Here is a 21857-nt window from a genome sequence, read left to right as displayed (position 1 = left end):
ACGAGAGAGGCTAGCAGTGGCCAAGCAGTGACCCCTCAGATGGCCACGAGAGATGCTAGGAGTGGCCAAGCAGTGATCCCTCAGATGGCCACGAGAGAGGCTAGCAATACCCAGACGGTGATTCAACAAGCAGTAGCATCAGAGCTCGCTTTGGATGAAGCTCATTCAACGACTCCACTTTTACCGCAAGTGACCAACAGCCTACAAGCATCGATACACCAAACGCCGCATTTAGCCACGGAAGGAATGCGCAGTGTCCAGGTACTGGCAGAGCAAATGGCCGTAGAATCAGGTACCAGTACCAGTGTTCCAATGGAGACTTGGGAAACACCTCAGATGACAGTTAATTATATTAGAGCTCATGCAGTCATCCAGCAAGCAGCGACTACAGACCTAGGTGTAGAAGATTCGCATTCAGTATTTCCAATCACACCACAGGAGGGCAGTGCCATGCAAGCAGGTGTTCAACAGACCTCGCATATGGGCATGGAAACAACGAGGCATGGCCAGTCAGAAACTCTCCAGATTGCACCCGGGAGCCTGAGGGAGACCATTGCCCAGTCTGGGGTCCTGCACGCAGTGTCTTCAGAGGTAGACTTGGAAGAAGCACCTTCAGAGACTTCATCATTGATCCCGAAGGCCTTTAATGTCTTGTCTGTGCTTCGACAGACAACAAGCGAGAATATAGAGGGAATGAGCGGTGCAGACGCAGTGCCTGGTCAGACATCGTATGTGACTATGGAAGCAGGGAGCAGGGCTGAGTCAGTGATGAAGGTGACAGGGACTGCAGAGTTAGATTTAGAAGAGTCACATTCATCAGCTTTACCTTCACTGCATATGGCCAGTAATATCCAAACTTCAAAACAAGTATCACCATATAAATTAGAAGTCAACAGTGCCTCGACAGTGCCTCATCAACCATCTGAGGTAGCTATGAAGGATAGCACCACATTGACTACAGAAGGATGGGAAACAGTAATTCCAATGACAGAAGAGAGAGTAAGCAATGTACAGACAATAACTCGTTTGCCGACTCAGATGGAAGGAGTTAACAATGACCAGGAAGAAACTTGCACTAGTTTTGCAGTAACTCAAGCAGTAGCTTCTGAAGTAGATATGGATGAATCACATAAAGTGGCTTCATTTTTGCCACATGCAAGTAGTAGTGTGCCTGTTGTGACTCGGCAGACCTCTCACCTTGCAATGGAAGGAACCAGATCTGCGCAGACACTGAAAGAATCACCAATAGAGACTTCTCAGTTGCCACAGGTGGTTACCAACGTCCAAGAAAGACCTTACAGGTCCATGGAAGCCCCTGACCGTACACAAACAGTGGCGCCGCTGTCATCGGTCTTTTTAGGATTGGAGAATCCACACGTGCCTAGCTACATCCAAGAAGTGGCACGTTGTATATCTCAAACCACAGAAAAAGCTAATAAAACAGAGGAACCTCAGGTGACACAGGCTGTATCATTTGGTGAGCATTATAACGCAGTGACTGTGAACCCCAGGGCATCACTGAAGCCACTTACATTCGTTGATGGTGAAGCCCACACACCTCTTGCAGCTTCAACACCCGTAAATACACAAACTTCTGTGGTGGTGGATAAGGAACAGTCTTGTCTTGAAGACAGTGCGTATGCCACAGCAACTCCAACAGACTTGGAAAAGTTCGCCAAGGAAACATCCACTCCCATACCAGAACAGAAAGTGTCTCCATCAAACGTCTCTCACGATACATTGGAAACGTCATATGGAATGGTCGGCCATCAGACTCCCCAAACAACATTTTTATCTGAAAGCGAGAAGAAATCGGTGGAAGATGACAGTTTATTTGCGGAAGCCAGCGAATTTTCATGTGATATCGATGGCTTTAAGGCAATTCTGACCAGTAATATTGAGGATGAAGAAAAAATTTACAAATTAAATACCGAAATGTTGGAGAGTAAACCAGAGCAGAAGCTTCGTGATGGGGGCTTGAAGTTGCCAGAAAGAAATTACAGAGAGGAATTTACTGTAACATCAGAAGAGGAATTTTTCTCAGCAGAAGATACAGCCTTAGCTTCAAGTTCTGATAGCGTAACATCTATGACCTCTCATATGTGTCACAGTGACAAAAATTTGAGTAGTTCACAGGTAGTACACCTTGATAACAGAAGGGAAATGAGAGATTTGGATATGCAGAAAGAAAAATCATTGACAGCCAGCGGAAGTAGTACCACCGAAAACTTGCCTTGTGTGACTGCCATTCCAGCCAAAGGTTCTGAAACCATCAAAAATGACAATTACCTCTATAAAAAGGGGCATGCTGGCAATATCATTAGAAGTTGTGCTAAAGATCCGAATGTAGTCGTCTCATCTTGCAGTGTTCCACGTGTAACATTACAGCAAGAAGTCTCGGAGGAAACTTACAAAGAAAAGGAGAAAGCTAAGCAGGCAGAGAGGGGTGAGGAAGCGGGACGAGAGAGCAGTAGGAGCAGGAGTGTAGACCGGGGCCTCAAGAGCGCTCTGCCAGGTAACATCGGTTTACCGCATGGCAACGAGGGCCAGCCCATTGCCAGCACGAACGTCATTGGTCAGAGCGCTTTGGCAGGCTTTGGCACGAGTACAAAGGGACCATACTCGAGTTCAGTTACTGGGGAATATTTAGAAAAGGAAGCTAATTTAGCAAAACTGCAAGATAGAGACAGTACCGTGCGCACATCAACATCATCAGACAGTCAGCATATTCCTGTCAAGAGCGAAGTACAGGACCTAAGCAGGAGCACTAAGAATGATGGCAAAAGTGGAGGGAAGGTGCTTGGAAAAATTGCAAAAGGGTGCACTGAGAAACTTGAAAATGTTGTATTCCATGAAACATCAGAAACTAATTACAGTATAGAAAAGAATGCAAAAGTTACAGAAATAGCAAGTTTGCCCCATTTAGGAAAATTCATTGCTTCTGATACAGAGACCAAAACTACAAGGGAAGACAAAGCAATTCCATTTAAAGAGAACATTTCCATATCAAGTAATACTACAAAAGTTACTCAAAGAAAGGAAGTCAAAAATATTCCCTTTGAAAAGAAAAGCGCCCCACAGGTTGATTCAAGTCATGCAACTTCAAGTCCAGCTAAGGTGAATCAGCAGTTACAGAAGAGAAGTCCAGAAGGTCAACGTAAATTCATCCGGCAAGCCACGCACCCACCACATACTGTTGTGACTGGCTTCTCGAACACCATTATGCAGCCGCAAGAAGCCTGTGAGCAGATCGAGGACAAGGCGCTCGGAAGTCATGGTAAGGTGATATATAAAGGAGAGCAACAAAAGCCCGAGTTCACAGCAAATTACAGCTTGGCGAAATTTAAACGATCCCTCTATTCACGTAAACTGGCAGGTCAGGTCTTCAATCAGATGACCTACCCGGCATATGAGCCAGAAAGAGAGCAAGTTCAAGTTGAGGACCGTTCCATGCTGAAGAAAGAGGATAGTGCGAGAGCATTGCCAGCTGACATCATCCCCAATACCCAAGGAAAATTCGACAGCAAGCCAAAGAGTCATGGCGGTGGACAAGCATCTTTTCAAGCAAGAGTATCTGATGACAAGGAAATTGGGTCCAGATCTACTGGTTTATTAAAAAGTTTTGGCACGAGAAGTTCTGAAATTGTTTCAAATCAACAGGAGCAACATCAAACAAAGAATTATGGAAAGACATTGAATATGAATGTTAAAGAATCTAAGACAACAGAATTTGAGAGCACTGAAAAAGTTAAGGATAATGTCAAGAAGGATAGTAAATCGCAAGAACATTCACATGGAATCGAAGTTACAGTGTCCAATTTCTCTTCTACGGCATCATCAACCCCACATGAAGATAAGCAGACACCTGTGATTGCAAAGAAAGTGGACAACCCAAAACTGAAGCTTACTTCCGAAGCTTGGCGGGGACAATTCCTCCTGGAACAAGACCAGAGTGATGAATGGGGAGCTTCAGATGAGAGCATTACTTTCATTTTCATGAATCCAGATGACGAGACACCTTCGGATGACAATTTATTACAAGCAAATGTTACCCAGTCCAATGGTTCAAACTACCGCAGTTCCTCAGACTTATCTCATGTAGGTTTGAGTTTTAACACACCAACTGAATTAAAACAAACCCATTTCTTTGATCTGTACAAGGCAAAATGTGGCCGCCTTGTTCGCTCTACATCTTTAGATTCTGTGTACTGGAATTTAAGTAAAATCCAGGTGGCTAAGCAAAAAACGGAAATACAACGTACCAGCAGCCTAGAGGAAGTGGTGACACAAGAACTGGAAGATATACTGGCCAGAGGAAGGCGTTTCTCATCCGGTGAATCAGATGAAGATGACATAACTGAGGACGCAAGTACTGTGAGACAAAGCCGATGTCATATACCAGCGAAGACTTATAGTGAACAGACTGATTCAAGAGAAGTTCCCGAAGCTCCTCGCAGAAGAGCTGTGGTCACAGATGCAGATGATCAGGCCATTAATACTAGCAGTTCTGGTGACGATGATGTATTTGCCAAATCGCCCTCTCCGGTCCCAACATACGGCCAGGTTAATTGGTGTGACTTCAAGGGCCTAATCCTCGGGCGTCCAGTTAATCCCACAACAATCCGGGTTATGTCAGGCGAATCGAGCAAGTCCTCACCACAGCTTCATTGTCGCCAAACCCCAGAAAAACTAAACAAGAAATCTGTATCATGGACGGACCTGCAAGGTTGTGGAGCACTAGAAATTGATGAAATTCCAGAAATTCGTTCACAGGAATCTGCAAAGCTCATTTTGCCGCCAAAATCCATAATGAAAAAACCCAGTTTAGCTCCAATTGCCTCAACTCCCCCTCCTCAGACACCACCTTCACCCATATCACCTCAGTCTCCTTCGGACGAACATCCACTTGAAACCACACACGCACTGAGGACAATCGAGGGAGATGCAGTGAATTCATCGAGTGAAAGTGATGACATTCCACTGCCAAGGTCGAAGTTGAAAGAGATGTTTTCACTCCAGTTGCCGCAGCACATACGGGATCGCGTAAACAAAACAGGAGCAGAGGGTATAAAGAGCACAGAAGAGCCTGAATCAAATTCAAGAGAATTACAGCTCGCTTCAACAGAAGATCCAGATTATTCAAAAGTCCGTCAACAGTTCAGGCAAACAAGTCGACCACCTTCATTAGGCCTTTCAAAAAAATCCAGCAATTCTCCATCTCTGAATGATTCACAGTCATCTGGTGTGTCTCTATCATTTGGGAAATCGTTATCTACAGATGATAACTCCGTTTCAGGATTTTCACAGTATTCCGATCTGTTTACATCATCAAATATTTCTTTGGCGTCAGGATTCTCCCCTTCAGGCCCAACGCCATCTGGCATGTCATCAGCTGGGGTTTCTTCCTGTGTTGTATCATCACAACAAATTTCTTCCGTATCAACTGCAGTTTCGACATCTGAAGGACCTCTCTCAAGAGGTATCTTACGATCTTTGGACAGCAATCTAGATGGACAAGATCCAAATAGTCTGACAAATTCACCTGTAACGAGAATGATGTCAAAGAGGCATTTTGGCTCTTCATATTGCAGTTCTCCGTCAGATGACACTGCGTCCGTGATTTCAACAAGCCCCATTAACATCATGTCAGCACCAACGACACCGGCAACAGAAACTGCACCGTCAGTCATGTCCTCACGCAAGAACCAACAATTATCGCGATGCAGAAGTGAGGGAGATATTGCACTGCCCAATGCAGAAGGCTTTTCTCACACCTGGGTAGCTCTTTCACAGGTCATGAAGGAGGCAGGAACAATATTGAAAACTTTATCTGAAACATCTTTGGTATTACACCATCAGATTGCAAATCCCAATCAGAGAGTTGCTCTTGCTCCAGTAGCTGAAGAAGCAAATGGCACCACCAGCCCAGCAGGAATGCCTGAAAGTAAGAAGGTTAATTCTGTTGCAGTGCAAACTGATCAACACCAGCCAAGCAATGTGAAAATGAGATCAATTGTGGCCCAGACTAGTTTTGAATCCTCAAGTGATGTCGAGAATTTAGATGCTGGAGGAAGGAAACCATCTCAGAGCTACCGTAGCTATACCAGAAGTGCCAGACGTTTTGATTTGTCTAATAGTCCTACATCGTCACTTGGTTCAGGACTAAGAGGAAAAACTTTCTCCCAAGAACTTAACAACCTGCGACATGAGAGAGAACGCATCAATCGCATTCTCGGCCACTATGATAGTTCATCACTACATTATTCTCGAAGTGGAAGCAGATTCAGTAACAAAAGTTCATCATCAGAATTTGATTCTCCAGTGTCCAGTTTAAGGGAAAGCCTTCAAAATTTACCTCACACAACCTTAGATCGAGATCTTGAAAGTGACGGAAGTGTTGGAAATTACAGGCACCGTTTGAGCGCTACCAGTCAGAAATACATCTCTCTGCATCAGCGCCGTTTGGAGGAATCGTGTCGGCAACTGGAGGAAAGACTTAAACTCAGTGCGCGGAAACGGCATTTACGGTCGCAGATTCTTGATAATGGGCACAGTCATCATCACAGACACGCCGCTAAAGTTGCATATCATTCTTCACTAGACTTCGCTAAGACACCATTTTGCGAAAGATTAGAAAGTCCAAATACAACCCCTTATTTGTCAACGACATCCTTGCCTACCGTTGGACCACACAGCCCTGGGCACAGTCAAGAACTTTCACCCTGTTGCTGTGTATCCCCTATTCACCAGCCTCAACACAACCACTGTCGGCCATCTGCCCATACCTGCTCAACACACAGTCACTGGTCCTCTTGCCATTCAACTGCAGCTACAGATTCAGCATACACTCCACACTATATGACTTCCAAAATACGTACGTCAACACAAAAGTGCAAAGAACAGTTACTTTATCTCCGAAGACATCTGGTAGGTGCCTCTGGAATAGCAAGCTCATCCAGTTCCCTGGCGGACAGCCCTCCTGGCCGTAATAGATACCGATTTGGGAATCTCAATAACAATTTTGATGGACCCTATCAAAGAGGACATGCTGCCTCACTTTCTTCTCTCCCTGGGGTTGGTGCAACATCTGCAGCTTGGAAACGACGCGTTGGTGGATCAGCGTTGTCAGTAGCCAGTGAAACTGAAGCTTACAGAAGAAGGTCTCGTTACCGTCAAGATTCAGACTCAGATTCTGGGGCTGGGTGGTCGTGCAGTGGAACAAGTTTGCGTCATAGTTATCAGTGATACAGCATTAGCATCAAAAAGAAGATATCTCGTGACCAAGAGAAAAAATAAGAAAATATATTCAGTAAACTCACCGAGGCAGCCACATTTCTTTAATCAATGTACAAGTTTAGCCAGAGCCAAACTATCCAGTTGTGCCATATTGTGAATCTAGTCGTTCACCTATTTAGTTTAATGTGTTAATCTGTACAGAAACCTGTAAATTATCAAAAGTATGATTGAATTTGGTGTGTAAGGACCAAAAAGCTAGCATTACTTATGTTTTACTTTGTAAATTTTTTTTATATAGAATGTTTAGTGCTTAATATGTGCCTGTTCTTGTCAAGTCTTCCAAGTGGAATACAGAATAATTATATGCAATATGCTTAGAAAGTTGCTAGTGAAGTGGGATGGAGATTTAAAGTGTGTACCTGTAATAAAGTATGATTGATTATGTTATTTAATTAAACCTTAAAAAAAGAAAAAATATATTATACAATCAGCTCATTAATTTATTACAAAGCAAGTTATGTTGTTCTTAAGATTTTCTGTCAAATGCATTTTTAAACTGACAATATTAAAAAAAAATATATTGGTATCATGTTTATTTGTAGTCAGATAAAATAATGGACTTGTATATAGTTTTGTTTATAAGTGTAGTTGCCTTTTCCCAATTTATTAAAGTATTAAGTCTTCAGGTATACATACAGGCTTTTTTCATACTACCAGTTTAATGAATCTAATTTTAGAATGATATAATATATAAAGTGAAAGGTTAAAGAACAGTTACATTGAAATCCTTTTACATAGTACATTAGAAACATGGAGGGATGAGGAGACAACAACAAAAATAATTTCACAAAATCTTTCTATATTGGTATTTATACAAGTTTAATTTATTTTTGATAGAAACTATACAATGTAAAGTGGATATTAAAAGCCAAAAATATTTTTGTTTGTATATATTTATGATAAGTTGGCATGTCAGCGCATTTACAACCACTGGATAAATTTGAAGCTAAGCACAAGTGGCAGTGCTCACACGCACTTGTTTTCACAACACTGCATACATGTGCCATCATCTTCCCTAATAATTCCAACAACAGTTGGACTTAACAAAAATTTAAAACATTGCTAAATAAAATATTGATCTCTGTTATTGTTTCATGACAAAGTACACTTTTCCTTTCAAATTACAGCCAACATTAAGTGTACGCCTATTTGAAAACCTTTAACAAAACTGAAAAATATGGACAACCATTTTAGATAAAAGACAATGGAATGTTCACATTTTTTTTGGATAGAATCTATAATACTATCACAAACTAAACATCACAGTTCCTAAAGAAATGATAACAAAACATAATCAGAAGTATAGTTCATGTTCTTTGGCATTGGTTTCACCATCAAATGCTTGCAGGACAGATGAGCAACTGACTTATAAGAGATCTTTGAAGATAAAAGTAATGAAATCCTTGAAGTTTGTAACAAAATGCAATAAAACAGTATTTATTTTAACGGTATAATTTTTTTTCTGATCTATTCATATCCAATGTTACTTATCCCGAACTCATCTGCAAGCAAGTGAATGTGAATTTGGATCATGAGGTATAAATACTTCAATAAATATATTTCCTATTTACAGACTTTTTAACCAGTCATGTCCTCAAAAAAAAATCATATCTACATACTGTAGTTCCCATACTGGTCCTTTTAAGCTTAAATTTTAGCAAAGACACTCATAAAAATGTTATATAGTTGTGATAACCTCAGGGTTTGGCACTATGACATGAGAGGAACTACTTTTCAACATGTACCAAGCAATCTCTGATTCTTCCTTTGGTAAAGTACATGTCCATGTTTATATACAGTGATCCTATGAATACATAAAGCCCTATATGTAAAAAATAATGAAATAATGTCAATAAGTTAAAAGCATTTGTAATACATCATCTTTAATTTTACAGTGTAGCTTCTTCTCATGTCAGCAAACCCTGATTTTACCACATGTCATTATTGGACAAGCAAGAGCAGCCTTGGAATATTTTATGCTTGAGGGTGACTTGACGTATGACAATAAATTACACTGAATCAATGGCGAGCTTTCATTGCAGTGCAGCAAGAAGTGTTGATCACAAGCAGTTCATATGATTATAAGTTTATTTATTGGTCATGCTTTGATGGATAGACTCCAAGTTCTTTGACTATTCTGTAAAGGAACAGCTTTATTATTCTGGAGAATTACTATTGTAAGTTGTGCTTCCATTCCCTGTAAAGCTGCTCAAAAATTATGAAAACTGCTTACACCAGTTATAATATGGCATATTCTACTTCATATAGTTTATTGTCTACAACTTCTACATCAGAAGCTTACAACACATTGTTAGCAGCTAAATGTCTGCTATCTATAGTAATGTTGCTATGTAGGTTCAGAACCAGTATAATACACTTATATTCAACAGTTGCTTGCAGAACCAATATACATTGCAATAAGGTTTAAGCATCTATAACAGATTTTTGTATATTCCATAAGAATGTTACAGTAAGAATCCCCACAATAGATCTACCACTCAACTATTAACTTTTTCTTAGCCAATAAGTGTAAACAATGACTGCTTTCAATTTTCAGCATGAATGAACACAGAGCAGATATGAAGAGTATCACAAAGTTAGGAGACCTGAAGGCTGCTCTTATAACAATTAGGTTAAGTGATACACAATTCATATGTAACCCAAGCTCATTCCATGTTTTACTTTGTGGCACTAAAAGTTCCCCAAAGGCATGAATATGTTTAGTCACAGAAGAATCTATGTCCTTCATTAATCTTTTTATCTTGTATATTTTTCTGAATCACAACTGAATCAGTAGTTTATAAACTGCACCTTTTGAGTGCGTTATACAACTTTTGAAGTGCCTCTGACAGTTAGAGCACAGTCTTAAAGGAAGTCGTACATCTGGTAAAGCATTACTTTAGGTGGTTTGAAAGCAGCAAGCTTAAAGTCAGTTGGGTTATGATATATATATAAAAATAGGTAACAGATTCACTGAACCTAGGAAGTCCATGTTGATTATGGTATGAGTTTGGATCAGTGAAAGGTGATAGTTGTAGCTGGCATTGTGTCATAGCAAGTTGGTTTCATGTCAAGTGATGATCATGATTGAGTAGGATGTCGGTTAAGAAGTGCCGGTGGCTGGCTGGCTGCTCTGGGCTGGCGATGCTCTGGTGCTGATGTGCTTCGTCCTCGACCCATACAATCACCTTCACCCTCAGAACTGTTGAGGTGAATGAAAAAGTATTATTGGAAATTCTTTTAACTTAAAAACAACAACAAACAAGAAAAATAACTCTCACATCACAGTGATGTTTCATAATTATATCCCTAAATATTTACAAACATATAGACATAAGAAAATACAATCTCATTTGTCATAAGCCATATTGTGTATTTGTTAATAATTTTATAGTGACCATCATTTAAAGTTTGATGAATGTACCCAGACTATTTACTTCCAGAAATTTTGGGTCTAATTAAACCAATGCACATGACAAATACTTACAACGTGTACCTGCTAGCATGGAAAAGGAATATGCAAGATATATGTTAGAGAAATTTTAGTAAATGAAATTCAATATTTAGGATAGTCTTTATTATCATCTGATAAAACAATATCAAAGAAACATTTTACTTTAAATATAATGGCTTTATTTATGAACAATCTTCAGTATACAATATATATTTAAAATACTGTATTACATATCTTTAGAATTCATATATAAATATATGATTAAAATCAAAAAGAATTATTTATCCTCCAAACTCATTAACCAGTGCATGAAAACTAATCAAAATAGCTAGTCTTATGATATGAATCTCAAATGAAAAATAAACTACTCATCTAAAATACTAGAATATATATAAACCTACCATACACAAAAATAGGTTTACACTCATATGGTAGTTTTACATCAAGAAATCCACCTCTAAACGGAGAAATCAATCAATGCAGAACCAACCCTGCTCACAGTTTTAACCCAATACAGATGGTCTCTAAACATTTTGATCATGCCTCACTCATACCTATTGCACTTGGGTGACAGGCAAGCTGGTTGATAAGACACTAAGACTCCTTTTCATATTAATACATACTCAAAACTTACAAAGGGTAACTAGTACTGAGTATTCATATAGAATGGAAAATGAAAAATATATAAGGATTTGTAAGTAACACAAATAAGAGAAATGAAAGGAGAAATAAAAAATGACAACACAAAATATTCCTTTAGAGTTTTCATAATCATTCTTTGCATCTCATGGGCAACTATTACCAATCTCAAAATGTGATGCAGTCTGGTGAAACCAATTTAAATAAAGGAGCACTGTATCTAAATACATTACAATTTTGAATTAAAATCACAAAATATCTTTTAGTGAAAAAGTTGATATGATAGTTTCTCTCAAATATTATAAAAATATGTGACCTAACATATTAAAATGAACATAATCAAGACCACATTTTTTTCTGAAGTTTGATTTGAGGATAAAATACAGGTGAGCTGAATGCTGTTTTGCTTCATGCACTGAGATAAAGAATTAGTCAAAGCACTCCAAGTGCATGCGGTTATGTCAATGAAATTCAAAATTCATGCATAGCAGCTGATCCATAGTTTATAGACAGACACTAAGAGTACTGCACTGACATTGACACTTTCTTCATTATCTATATCTATTTTTTTCCTCTCATGTTCTATCAGCTTTTTCTGTTGCCCTAAGGATCTAAACACAGTAAGAAACTTGTTAGGTGTGGTTTGGCTGGCCTTTGTGCCGAGGGGCAAATGGACTTCAGTTAATCTAGTGTGGCATAGTGATTAGAACACATTAAGAACGGCAGGATCAGCTCTCTTGTATTTCCATTCCTCAAATAATCATCTTGTGGTATATTTTACATACTGGTTGATATGGTACTGTTTTCCATGACCAAGTTTTGAAATTAATTCATAAGACAGAAAAGTCTGTGCTTGAATTATACTTGATTTAGTAGGTACGTGGAGAGCTTCACTGCAACAGGATTAATGTTCAGTTTAATGAGGAGGTAAAGAAGTAATGCTTAGATTGATTGATAGTAAGTAGAGCGGTTTTGATCAATTTCAGTCAATTAGTTTAACAAACAACACTTGGTTTCCATATATGGTCACGTTTTGTTAGAATTTGGCTAAGATGGTAAATCAAGTAATGTGAGTGTAAGGTGCAATTTCTGAAAATCTTGTTATAAATATATCAGTTTAGCAAAGGCCCGATAGTAACCCCATTTAATCAGCTAGTGCTATATAAAATAATTGAATTAAGCACCTTTTTGTGACTAGAATGTTAGCACCTGCTAGAGGCACATGTAAGGAGTGAACTAAATATATGATTATGAATCTATTGCCCTTAATGAATTTATAAAACAGTGCATTTAAATGTAATGTAATGAATTGGACAGTTCTCAAAATGCTCCAAAGAGATGAAAACAATAGATTTGATACTGTCCAAAGAACTATCAGTTATTACTACTAAATAATTCTTAATTCATATTGCAATATCCTCCGCAGATATCACAGAAACATGAAACCAATAACCAAAACAACGGCCTAATCCATACTAATTTTCTTAATATATCAGATATTATTCTATACAAAGAGTATTCAAACAATAAAAATATCCAAGATTTTGCAAGTAACTTTCTAGAAGATCTTTTTACTAATACTTCAATCAATTATACATGATTATTATGATTTTATTGACCCTACAAGCAACAACAGCATTCACTACAATCTATACAAATACATAAATATACACAGAGACACACTTACATATATGTATATACATATGTAAATATATAGTTACATATATATATATATATATATATATATATATATATATATAAATATATAAATATATATATATATATAAATATATAAATATATATATATATATATATATATATATATATATATATATATATATATATATATATATATATATATATATATATATAAATATATAAATATATGAATATATAAATATATATATATATATATATATAATATATATATATAACATATATATATTATATATATACGTATATATATTATATATATACGTATATATATATATATATATATATATAATTATATATATATAATTATATATATATATATATATATATATATATATATGTATTTGTACGTGTATGTGTGTATGTATATAAATAAATATATATATATATATCTACCATACATATTCTAAAAAAAGAGGAATTTGTAAAAATTTTAAGAAGTTAATACCTGAATATTTCATTTTCTTTCTTCTCACCCTATAAAAATAGGTAAATAAATAAATAAATAAACAATATAAATGTAAATAAATATACTTCTGTACTATAAATATATTTAGTCTATATATTTAGATGCAAAACTGGTTCTTAATGAGATTTTATAAATTTCATAGCACAAATAGGGGGCTATACTTATGTAAATCTATGTGTACAGGAGCAAAACCATGGACACAGGTACACAGACTCACACACACTTGCAATCTCTTTGTCTCTGTGCAAATGCACACATAATCTCTCCCTTTATCTGTCTCTCTTTCTCTTCCTTTTCCTCTCCCTCTCCACATGCTTGCACACGCACACGCACACGCACGCACACACATTCACACTCACACACGCACACACATACACTCACACATACATACACACACACACACATACATACACACACACACACACACACACACACATACATACATACATACATACACACACACACACACACACACACACACACACACACACACACACACACACACATATACACACACACACACACACACACACACACACACACACACACACACACACACACACACACACACACACACACACACACACACACACACACACACATTCACACACACACACACACACATATTCACTCACGCACATATTCACTCACCCTAATTCATTCACTCACTCACTCACTCACTCATTCATTCACTCACAACCTGTATTTCTATTCCATTAAAAACAAATACACTGTGTTTCACTCACACACATGCATGCACACACACAAGCACGCACTCACTCACACTATATATTCCATTAAAAACAAATATACTGCTTAGAGCATTATGATTCACATGGAAGACAATACTCTGTAACACAAAGACACGTAGAATTTATATACACAATGCCATAAGCTTTGGTGTTGGAATCACAAGGGTATTTGAGTGTAGCAGCATAGATCTGATGCAATGCAAAAAGCTGAAGGCAAACCTTGTTATACAGGATTCTTGCCCCTTTTTTTAAGAATTGAAGTTACAAAAAAGTCTCAGGTATTTACTCAGTTGTATAAGACATAGTGCATAATTCATATAAAATAAATATAAAAATATAGATAGATAAATAAATAAAAATCAAGGACAAGAGAAAAAGGTTATTCCTCTACTCTTCAAACAAAATATGCTCCTTAAACCCTGTCCTAGATTCTCAGCAACTAGCATCAACAAACCATTAATGTTATAAAGTGCATAAAATCAAATGGATGCAAGATTTCCCTACATTTATAACTTTTCTTTTTGAAAACATAACACATAACAATGCAAGTCAACGTTGCAGCACACATTGCAGCAAGTGAAGATTTGGGTATGTAGTTGGCACAGAGATCAGTGCCAGGACAGAGCAGAGGGTGAGAGAGCCAAGCACTACATCAACAAAAGATGGACACTTTACCTTGCCCAGCCGGAAGCTTGTGAGTGAGATGACACATAGTCAGATTTAACTGCATTAGTTTAAGGCCATAAAGCTAATCTTATTCACACTACAATTTTTTGGCATATTTATTTACACCCACTTAACCAATACTGCTAGAAACAGGAATGTGATCCCTCTGGGTAAGGCTCTACATCTGTTTGAAAGAAGTTATCCTCTCTTCATGCCCAAAGCACTCTGGACAAGAGGTTTTGATTTTATTTTGGGGTCTCTAATCCTCGTGCTACTTCATAGTGGGAAGAGAATTAAGTATTTATCTTTAAAGGGATTTAGAGATTTGGTGATGTGAAGCTAGTACACAACTGTGTCATTAAAAAGAAATTATCAAAACAAAAATGCTTAAAAAGTCTAACTATATTCGATGTGTATAAATACTGTATATATAAAAACTATGGGGGAGAGAAAAAGGATATTGTGGCTATATTGGTGCAACTGGCAAGAAACTATCAAGACATGTGTATGAAAGTATCATTAAAAGCCACAGCCTTACAGAAAAAAATATGCACAGTAATAACCCTTATTTCCTTTCTTTCTTGGGGTAAGATATGCCACTTAAATGTAACAAGCAAAATAATCCCCTTCAGCCAGAATTAACAAAAAGTATAAGTGTGAATGGAACCTATTGCTAAAACCCGTGGTTCTGTGAAATAATCTCCACCCCTTTTGCCTCACCTGACAGTTGGTCCAAGTCCATCATCAATGGACGCCGCTCGCGAGAGGCTGGATCCAGTGAGTGTGGGACGAGAGGAACGCTCTGTCTGTGTAGCAGCGTTCACTGTGTTTGTTGGGGCTTCGGCATCAGTAGGATTGCAAGTCGTTTTTTGGCTCACTAAACTCTGTGCTAATTGCTGTTGTAAGAGCCTTATGGTGCGGTCTCGTTCTTCCAGTTGTTGTTGCAGGAGCACTACCTGCAAGTTACCAAAAAAGATCTTGTGAATAATCAAAAATTTTCTAATGTTATCTACATTTGCACTACATGCAAAAGATGCTTACTTAGTGAATATGTATTGCAAGCTTCACTTGCATTACAATTGTTTTGATTCCTTTTTGGTCTTTCCTCCACTAAAACTGATCCTTTATCAAAGCAGCAACCTGGCTGAAATATGCTAGCGCTTCAAAGAGAAGGCAGAACAACAAGGTTGAGAAAAACTGAGAAGCATACTTGTCTCCGTAAGTCAATGTTTTCCTGGGACAGCTCAATCACTGATGGTGTAAGAGAATCTTTATCGCCATTGATCCCACAGCCTCCGGGAGAGTCACTGCTGGCTAGGCTGAGATATAATGAGTTCTGGAAAAGAGAAAAATAAATATTAAAACAAAATAATGCAAAAGGAGCACTGTACAGAGTTTTTGAGTAAATACAAGCATGGATGTTCTTTCTCTCATCCCCCCCAAAATAGCAATTCAACCTATCACCTCATGCTAAATAAGATCAAAAGCACCAGCCACGTACCCGTAGATTGGCATCAAATGGATTTATGGTGTCGGCAGCCTGAAGAACTCTTCTGAGACGCAGCAGCATGGTTTTCAGGGCGGTGACATCCTGGCACATGTAGTGATATGAAGTGCGGTCGATGCAGACTCCACCTCCCTCACCTTCTGATAAGCCACCCTGAGGGATACACAAAGCATTTTAGTATTTCTATTCGCTGCAAAAATTTTAAAGCTTAAATCATATCTATCCATTACAAAAATATAATGCTTAACCTATATCATAAGGATAAATTCATAAAAAAAAGTCAAAAGTATAATAAATAAATAAATGAAATGCATTATCTCTCCTCAAAGATAAATAATTCACATAATATAAACAGCTTTTAAAGTTTCACACGTTGTGGCTTTTCAAATGAGTAACATTTCTAGATAAACCCTAGATTGACTAATTCGCATTTTCAGTGTGTGTGTGTGTGTGTGTGTGTGTACATGCATGTGTGTGCGTGTACATGCGTTTGTGTGCACATGTGGGTGCATGTGTATGTGCTTGTGTGTGTGTGTGCATGTACGTGTGTGTGAATATGCATGTGTATGTGCATGTGCATGTGCATGTGCATGTGCATGTGTATGTGCATGTGTGTGTGTGTGTGCATGTGTGTATGTGTGTGTGTGTGTGTATGTGTGTATGTGTGCATGTGTATGTGTGTGTGTATGCATGTGTGCGTGCGTGTGTGTATGTGCATATGTGTATGTGTGTGTATGTGTGTGTGCGTATGTGTGCGTATGTGTGCGCATGTGTGTGCATGTGCGTGTGTGTGTGTGTGTGTGTGTGTGTGTGTGTGTGTGTGTGTGTGTGTGTGTGTGTGTGTGTGTGTGTGTGTGTGTGTGTGTGTGTGTGCGTGGGCGTGGGCGTGCGCGTGTGCGTGTGTGTGTGTCTGTGTGTGTGTGTGTCTGTGTGTGTGTGTGTCTGAGCGTATGTGTGTGTCTGAGCATATGTGTGTGTCTGTGCGTATGTGTGTGTCTGTGCGTATGTGTGTCTGTGCGTATGTGTGTGTCTGTGCATATGTGTGTGCATGTGCGTGTGTGTGCATGTGTGCGTGTGTGTGAGTGTGTGAGTGTGCGTGTGTGTGAGTGTGCGTGTGTGTTTGTGGGTGTGAGTGGGTGTGCGCGCGCGCGCACGCGCGTAAGTATGTATGCATATATGCAAGTGTATAAGTATCCGTGTCTGTGTCAATGTCCAAAATCATGTGTGTCTGCCTATAGTATTCATGTTCATGTCATTGTGCGTGTGCTACCGTCTCTCTCTTCCTCTTCCTTTCATCCTTTCTTCCCTCTCCCTCCCCCTCCCCCTTCCCCTTCTCCCCCTCCCTAGCCCTTACCTGCCGCGGCGGTCTGAGCACGGTGGGCCGCCTGGGGTCCGGCGAAGACACGTCCGAGGAGCTGTTCAGCCGCGGCCGCGACGTCCGCCCACCTCCGCTGCTGCCATCTCGAGACACACATCTGCGGGAGAACGTGGAGGTTCGGTTAGGGTTTCGGAGTTTGGAAAAAAAGAGAAAAGAAAAGAAAATCGAACGAGTGTATTGCGTTATAACAATAGTGTGGATATTTGTTCCGATATGCCTTAGGGGGGAAAATGGATATGTGTTTAGGAAAAAAAAATGGATATTTGTTTAGGGGGAATAAAATCGAAGGAGTATGTAAATTTGCGTTGATTAAAGTCATACGTATATTGTCCATGGCTTTACCCCGATTTCTTCATTCAAAGTATATAAGTTCTACGTCTGACAGCAATCCCTTTTCACAGACGTAAAAACTGAAGTAAAAGTGCGCGCGTGGAATGACACCAGTTTATTAGCTCAGGACGCGCAAGAAACCACAACAATTTCCCTAATAAACTGCGATGCTGACCTTGCCACTCCCTTTCTATAGCTTTATGGTTTCCTCTGTCGCAGAATTGTTAGCTCGGGGGAACTATAAAGTTGACGATTTTTCGTGTGTGAACAAACATAATCTGGAACAGTTTATAATGCGAATGTCAAACTAAACTCCAGACATCACCCTTTCCTTCATCCCCATAAACTAATCAAAAACCCCGTACCACACACAAAAATAATAAATAAATAAAATAAAACATTTTACCAACAGAAACTCAAGAAAAACTATAAGTACTCAGAGAGCACATACCTCCGTCAAGACAATAGGGTCACTGATGCCATAAAAAGAAATATTCACACGTTCAGAATTCCATTAAAATCACCTCTTTCTCAAGTACACTGGTGACGTCCTATCTTCCCTTATCTCGCAATGCTAACGAATCCTTTCATTACAAAATCCTGGATCCGAATCATCAGTTTTTGAGTCATCCAACTACCCAACAGCCTAACCACCGCTACCAAAGACACGACCTCCTCCTCTGAATGGCCTCTGCGCACGTAATGACCAATCAGCACCTCGCCAATGGCACCCCTTATATGGACACGCTTCCACTCGCCCCTGCCCTGACCGCGGCGCCAGGTGTACGCGAGACTAGGGTGCACCTCGTGACGTAACCCTTTCTTAAATCTCATTCGATACGATGGGGTAACAACAGCATGACGCCTCGTTCTTTTTTTTTACATTCTATTCTCTCTATTTTCTTTAAAGAGTAACTGGAACGGTTTGGTACCTGTTGTTTATTGTTTCGTTGCGTGTGGCTGGTATATTCGCCATCTTGAGTAGAGGTTTCTTTAATACACACAAAAAATCACGCCCCCCCAAAAAAAAAAAAAAAAAAAAAAAAAAAACTTGAAGGATGACCGATGAACTCGATCCAAATTTCCCAAAAGAGAGAAGCGCAGACTCACATGATCAGCATGGAAGAGCAGTACTGGAAATACATTCCAGCGACGGCATTCACGCGGCCGCCGACGCAACTCGGGCCACAGCTGCGACGCACAAACAAACCGAGCTCGCCAAGGGTGCTGTGCAGCTCTCAGCTTTCATGGGTTATACTATGCTCTACGCCGGCTGCGGCTGTTTCACGCGCGCCGTCCGTTATTAGCATAAAGAAAGGGAGCAAGTGCGGCGCGGCGCCGAATAAGGAGACTTGCACGAGGAAGAAAGTAGGGATCTCGAACAAGCTCGCGGAGCCCTTCTCTTCCTTCGGCAACTCAGGGGCATAATCTCCTCCAAGTTCACAAAGTGGGGATGCTCGTCTCTGCAATTCACTTCCTAAACACTGGCTTTATCGACGACAATGGCGCTGGAGTCGCAACACAACGCTCACAGTGACATGACATGACACTTCAACACTCGTAGCCCCCCATCGGTCTATCCCTCTCGAGCGTGCCAACACACTCCCTCTAATGAGAGCAAGGTCGCGACGCCCGCCCCGCAAGCACCAGACACACGGGCGGCAAGCACAAGCCCAGCGCCCTGCCAGCGAGGAGATGAGCGCACGTCAGTCCCCGCCACACACGGAACGGTCTCTCCTCGCCCTCCTCCCGCGGAGTGGCTTCACCTCCTCTCTCTCTCTGATCTTCCGCCCCCCGCCCGCCCCCCCTCCCCCTGGCCCTCCCTCAGCGCCACCCTACACTTCTCACGGCGGGCCAGGTCGGACAGGTTCTCCGGGTGGCCACCGGAAGCGCCGCCCACAAGTGCTATGTTGCTATGGTTGGCCCGGCGGATACCCGACACCCGCGGGCAGAACCGGAGCGCGGGAATCTCACGCTGCTTCCAACGCCCATCATCACCCAAACGCCGGCGTGTAAAAACGAGCGTCGAGCGGCCTTCGCGAGCGACTCTAGGCCTACAAATCCCCTTAAAGTGCAGATAAGCAGGAGGAGGGGGCCGGGGGATGCCCAAGGGGGTGCGTGTGGAGGAACCTCGTGCTGCCCCGTACATGGCCGGGCACTCCGCCTGCCGCCCAGCCAGGGGCCAGGCGGGCGAGGTAGAGGGGGGGGGAGGGGGCGAGGGTGAGGGGAGCGAGGAAAAGGGGGGCCGAATAAATTATCTCTTTGCTGCCGTCTCGCCCTCAGCTACATTAATTGCGTGTCTGCCACATGGCACCCCCCCCCCCCTCCCCCCACGGAAATTATCCCGAAGCAAAAATGTTTATGATTCCGCTGCGAAAAAGATTCCCGCGCGAAAAACCTTTCTTCGCTACAGTTCCCGCGACGCCGATATTTTTCTGCGTCGCGCGGGAAAGTCGAATCGCCTTCGCTTCTCATTCCATGCTGACCCTCCTCTCTCTCTCCCTCTCTCTCTCTCTCTCTCTCTCTCTCTCTCTCTCTCTCTCTCTCTCTCTCTCTCTCTCTCTCTCTCTCTCTCTCTCTCTCTCACCCCCTCCCTCTCCATTAACTGCCATTCAGAGCACACACCATCGGCGCTTTCTCTCTTATGACATGACCGCCATGATACCACCTCTATGACACCATCACCATGACACGTTAAATATGACCAATATCATGGCACCAAAGCTGACACCACCACTATGACACCATCCCCAGGAACCAACGCTAAGACATCACCATAATACCAGTGTCACTGACATCCCACTATGACATAGTCGCCACAATACTAAACCAATGACACCGCAATGTCACAATCAAAATCACAACACCAAACCAACAACAATACAACACCTAACCAAAGACACCTTTACCACAACACCAAACCAATGACACCGCCACCACAATACAACACCTAACCCACGACACCGCCACCACAGTAAAACACCAAACCAATGACACCGCCACCGCGACCCCCCCCCCCCCAACCCGTCCCCAAACTGCCACTCCATTCACTCCGGCCAACCCCCTCGCGCCGGCCAACCCCCCCCCCCCCCCGCTACCGTGCGCTCTCAACCATAGACATGCACGCGCGAACACACAGGGGGCGCACGCACAAAAAAAACCCCGGCGTTATACGACTACACATACGCACACACGTACATAAACCTGTTCCATGTTTGCAATTATATAATCGGCGGACCTGGAGTCGTTACGCCTCTAAACACGACGCGAACAAGATTTTTTGGCATGCGTCGCCACTTGCATGAATATCTGGACCGTAATAGAGCTCTGCGACGGTTAAATACGTGCGTAATTACCTATTATTAATACACACACACACACACACACACACACACACACACACACACACACACACATACATATATATATATATATATATATATATATATATATATATATATATATATATATATATATATATATATATGCGCTAAATGTTTATCAATGTTAATGAGCGTAGATATATAATGCACATATATATGTTTATATTATTTGTGCAAGGGAGAGAGAGAGAGAGAGAGAGAGAGAGAGAGAGAGAGAGAGAGAGAGAGAGAGAGAGAGAGAAAGAGAGAGAGAGAGAGAGAGAGAGAGAG

At 40.6% G+C, this 21857-nt stretch overlaps 2 protein-coding genes across 11 annotated transcripts in view; one reads left to right on the top strand and one right to left on the bottom strand.

The window, feature by feature from the left end:
- LOC113809335 (uncharacterized) overlaps positions 1-7676 on the top strand; it is a 183422-nt gene extending 175746 nt beyond the window's left edge. The window contains exon 16 of the mRNA XM_070142284.1: positions 100-7676. Within this exon, the coding sequence (XP_069998385.1) occupies positions 100-7245 (7146 nt within the window). The 3' untranslated portion in view covers positions 7246-7676. The remainder of the gene's footprint in view (positions 1-99) is intronic.
- Positions 7677-8171: 495 nt separating this feature from the next.
- The window catches only part of LOC113809337 (serine-rich adhesin for platelets), a 72523-nt gene continuing 58837 nt past the window's right edge, over positions 8172-21857 (bottom strand). For 5 of the 10 annotated variants that reach the window (XM_070142285.1, XM_070142287.1, XM_070142291.1 and 2 more), the window contains 8 exons: positions 17851-17971; positions 16491-16649; positions 16200-16325; positions 15710-15945; positions 14999-15014; positions 13551-13579; positions 10784-10795; positions 8172-10498 (listed from right to left, as the gene is read on the bottom strand). In XM_070142285.1, coding sequence (XP_069998386.1) covers positions 10378-10498; positions 10784-10795; positions 13551-13579; positions 14999-15014; positions 15710-15945; positions 16200-16325; positions 16491-16649; positions 17851-17971 — 820 coding nt within the window. In that variant the 3' untranslated portion in view covers positions 8172-10377. The remainder of the gene's footprint in view (positions 10499-10783; positions 10796-13550; positions 13580-14998; positions 15015-15709; positions 15946-16199; positions 16326-16490; positions 16650-17850; positions 17972-21857) is intronic. The other 5 variants (XM_070142289.1, XM_070142294.1, XM_070142292.1 and 2 more) reach the window with 4 other exon arrangements.

The sequence above is a fragment of the Penaeus vannamei genome, chromosome 29 (assembly GCF_042767895.1).
Source record: "Penaeus vannamei isolate JL-2024 chromosome 29, ASM4276789v1, whole genome shotgun sequence".
In the NCBI taxonomy this organism is placed as follows: Eukaryota; Metazoa; Arthropoda; class Malacostraca; order Decapoda; family Penaeidae; genus Penaeus; species Penaeus vannamei.
Note: the sequence above shows the minus strand (reverse complement) of the source record. Positions and strands in the feature narration are given on the sequence as shown.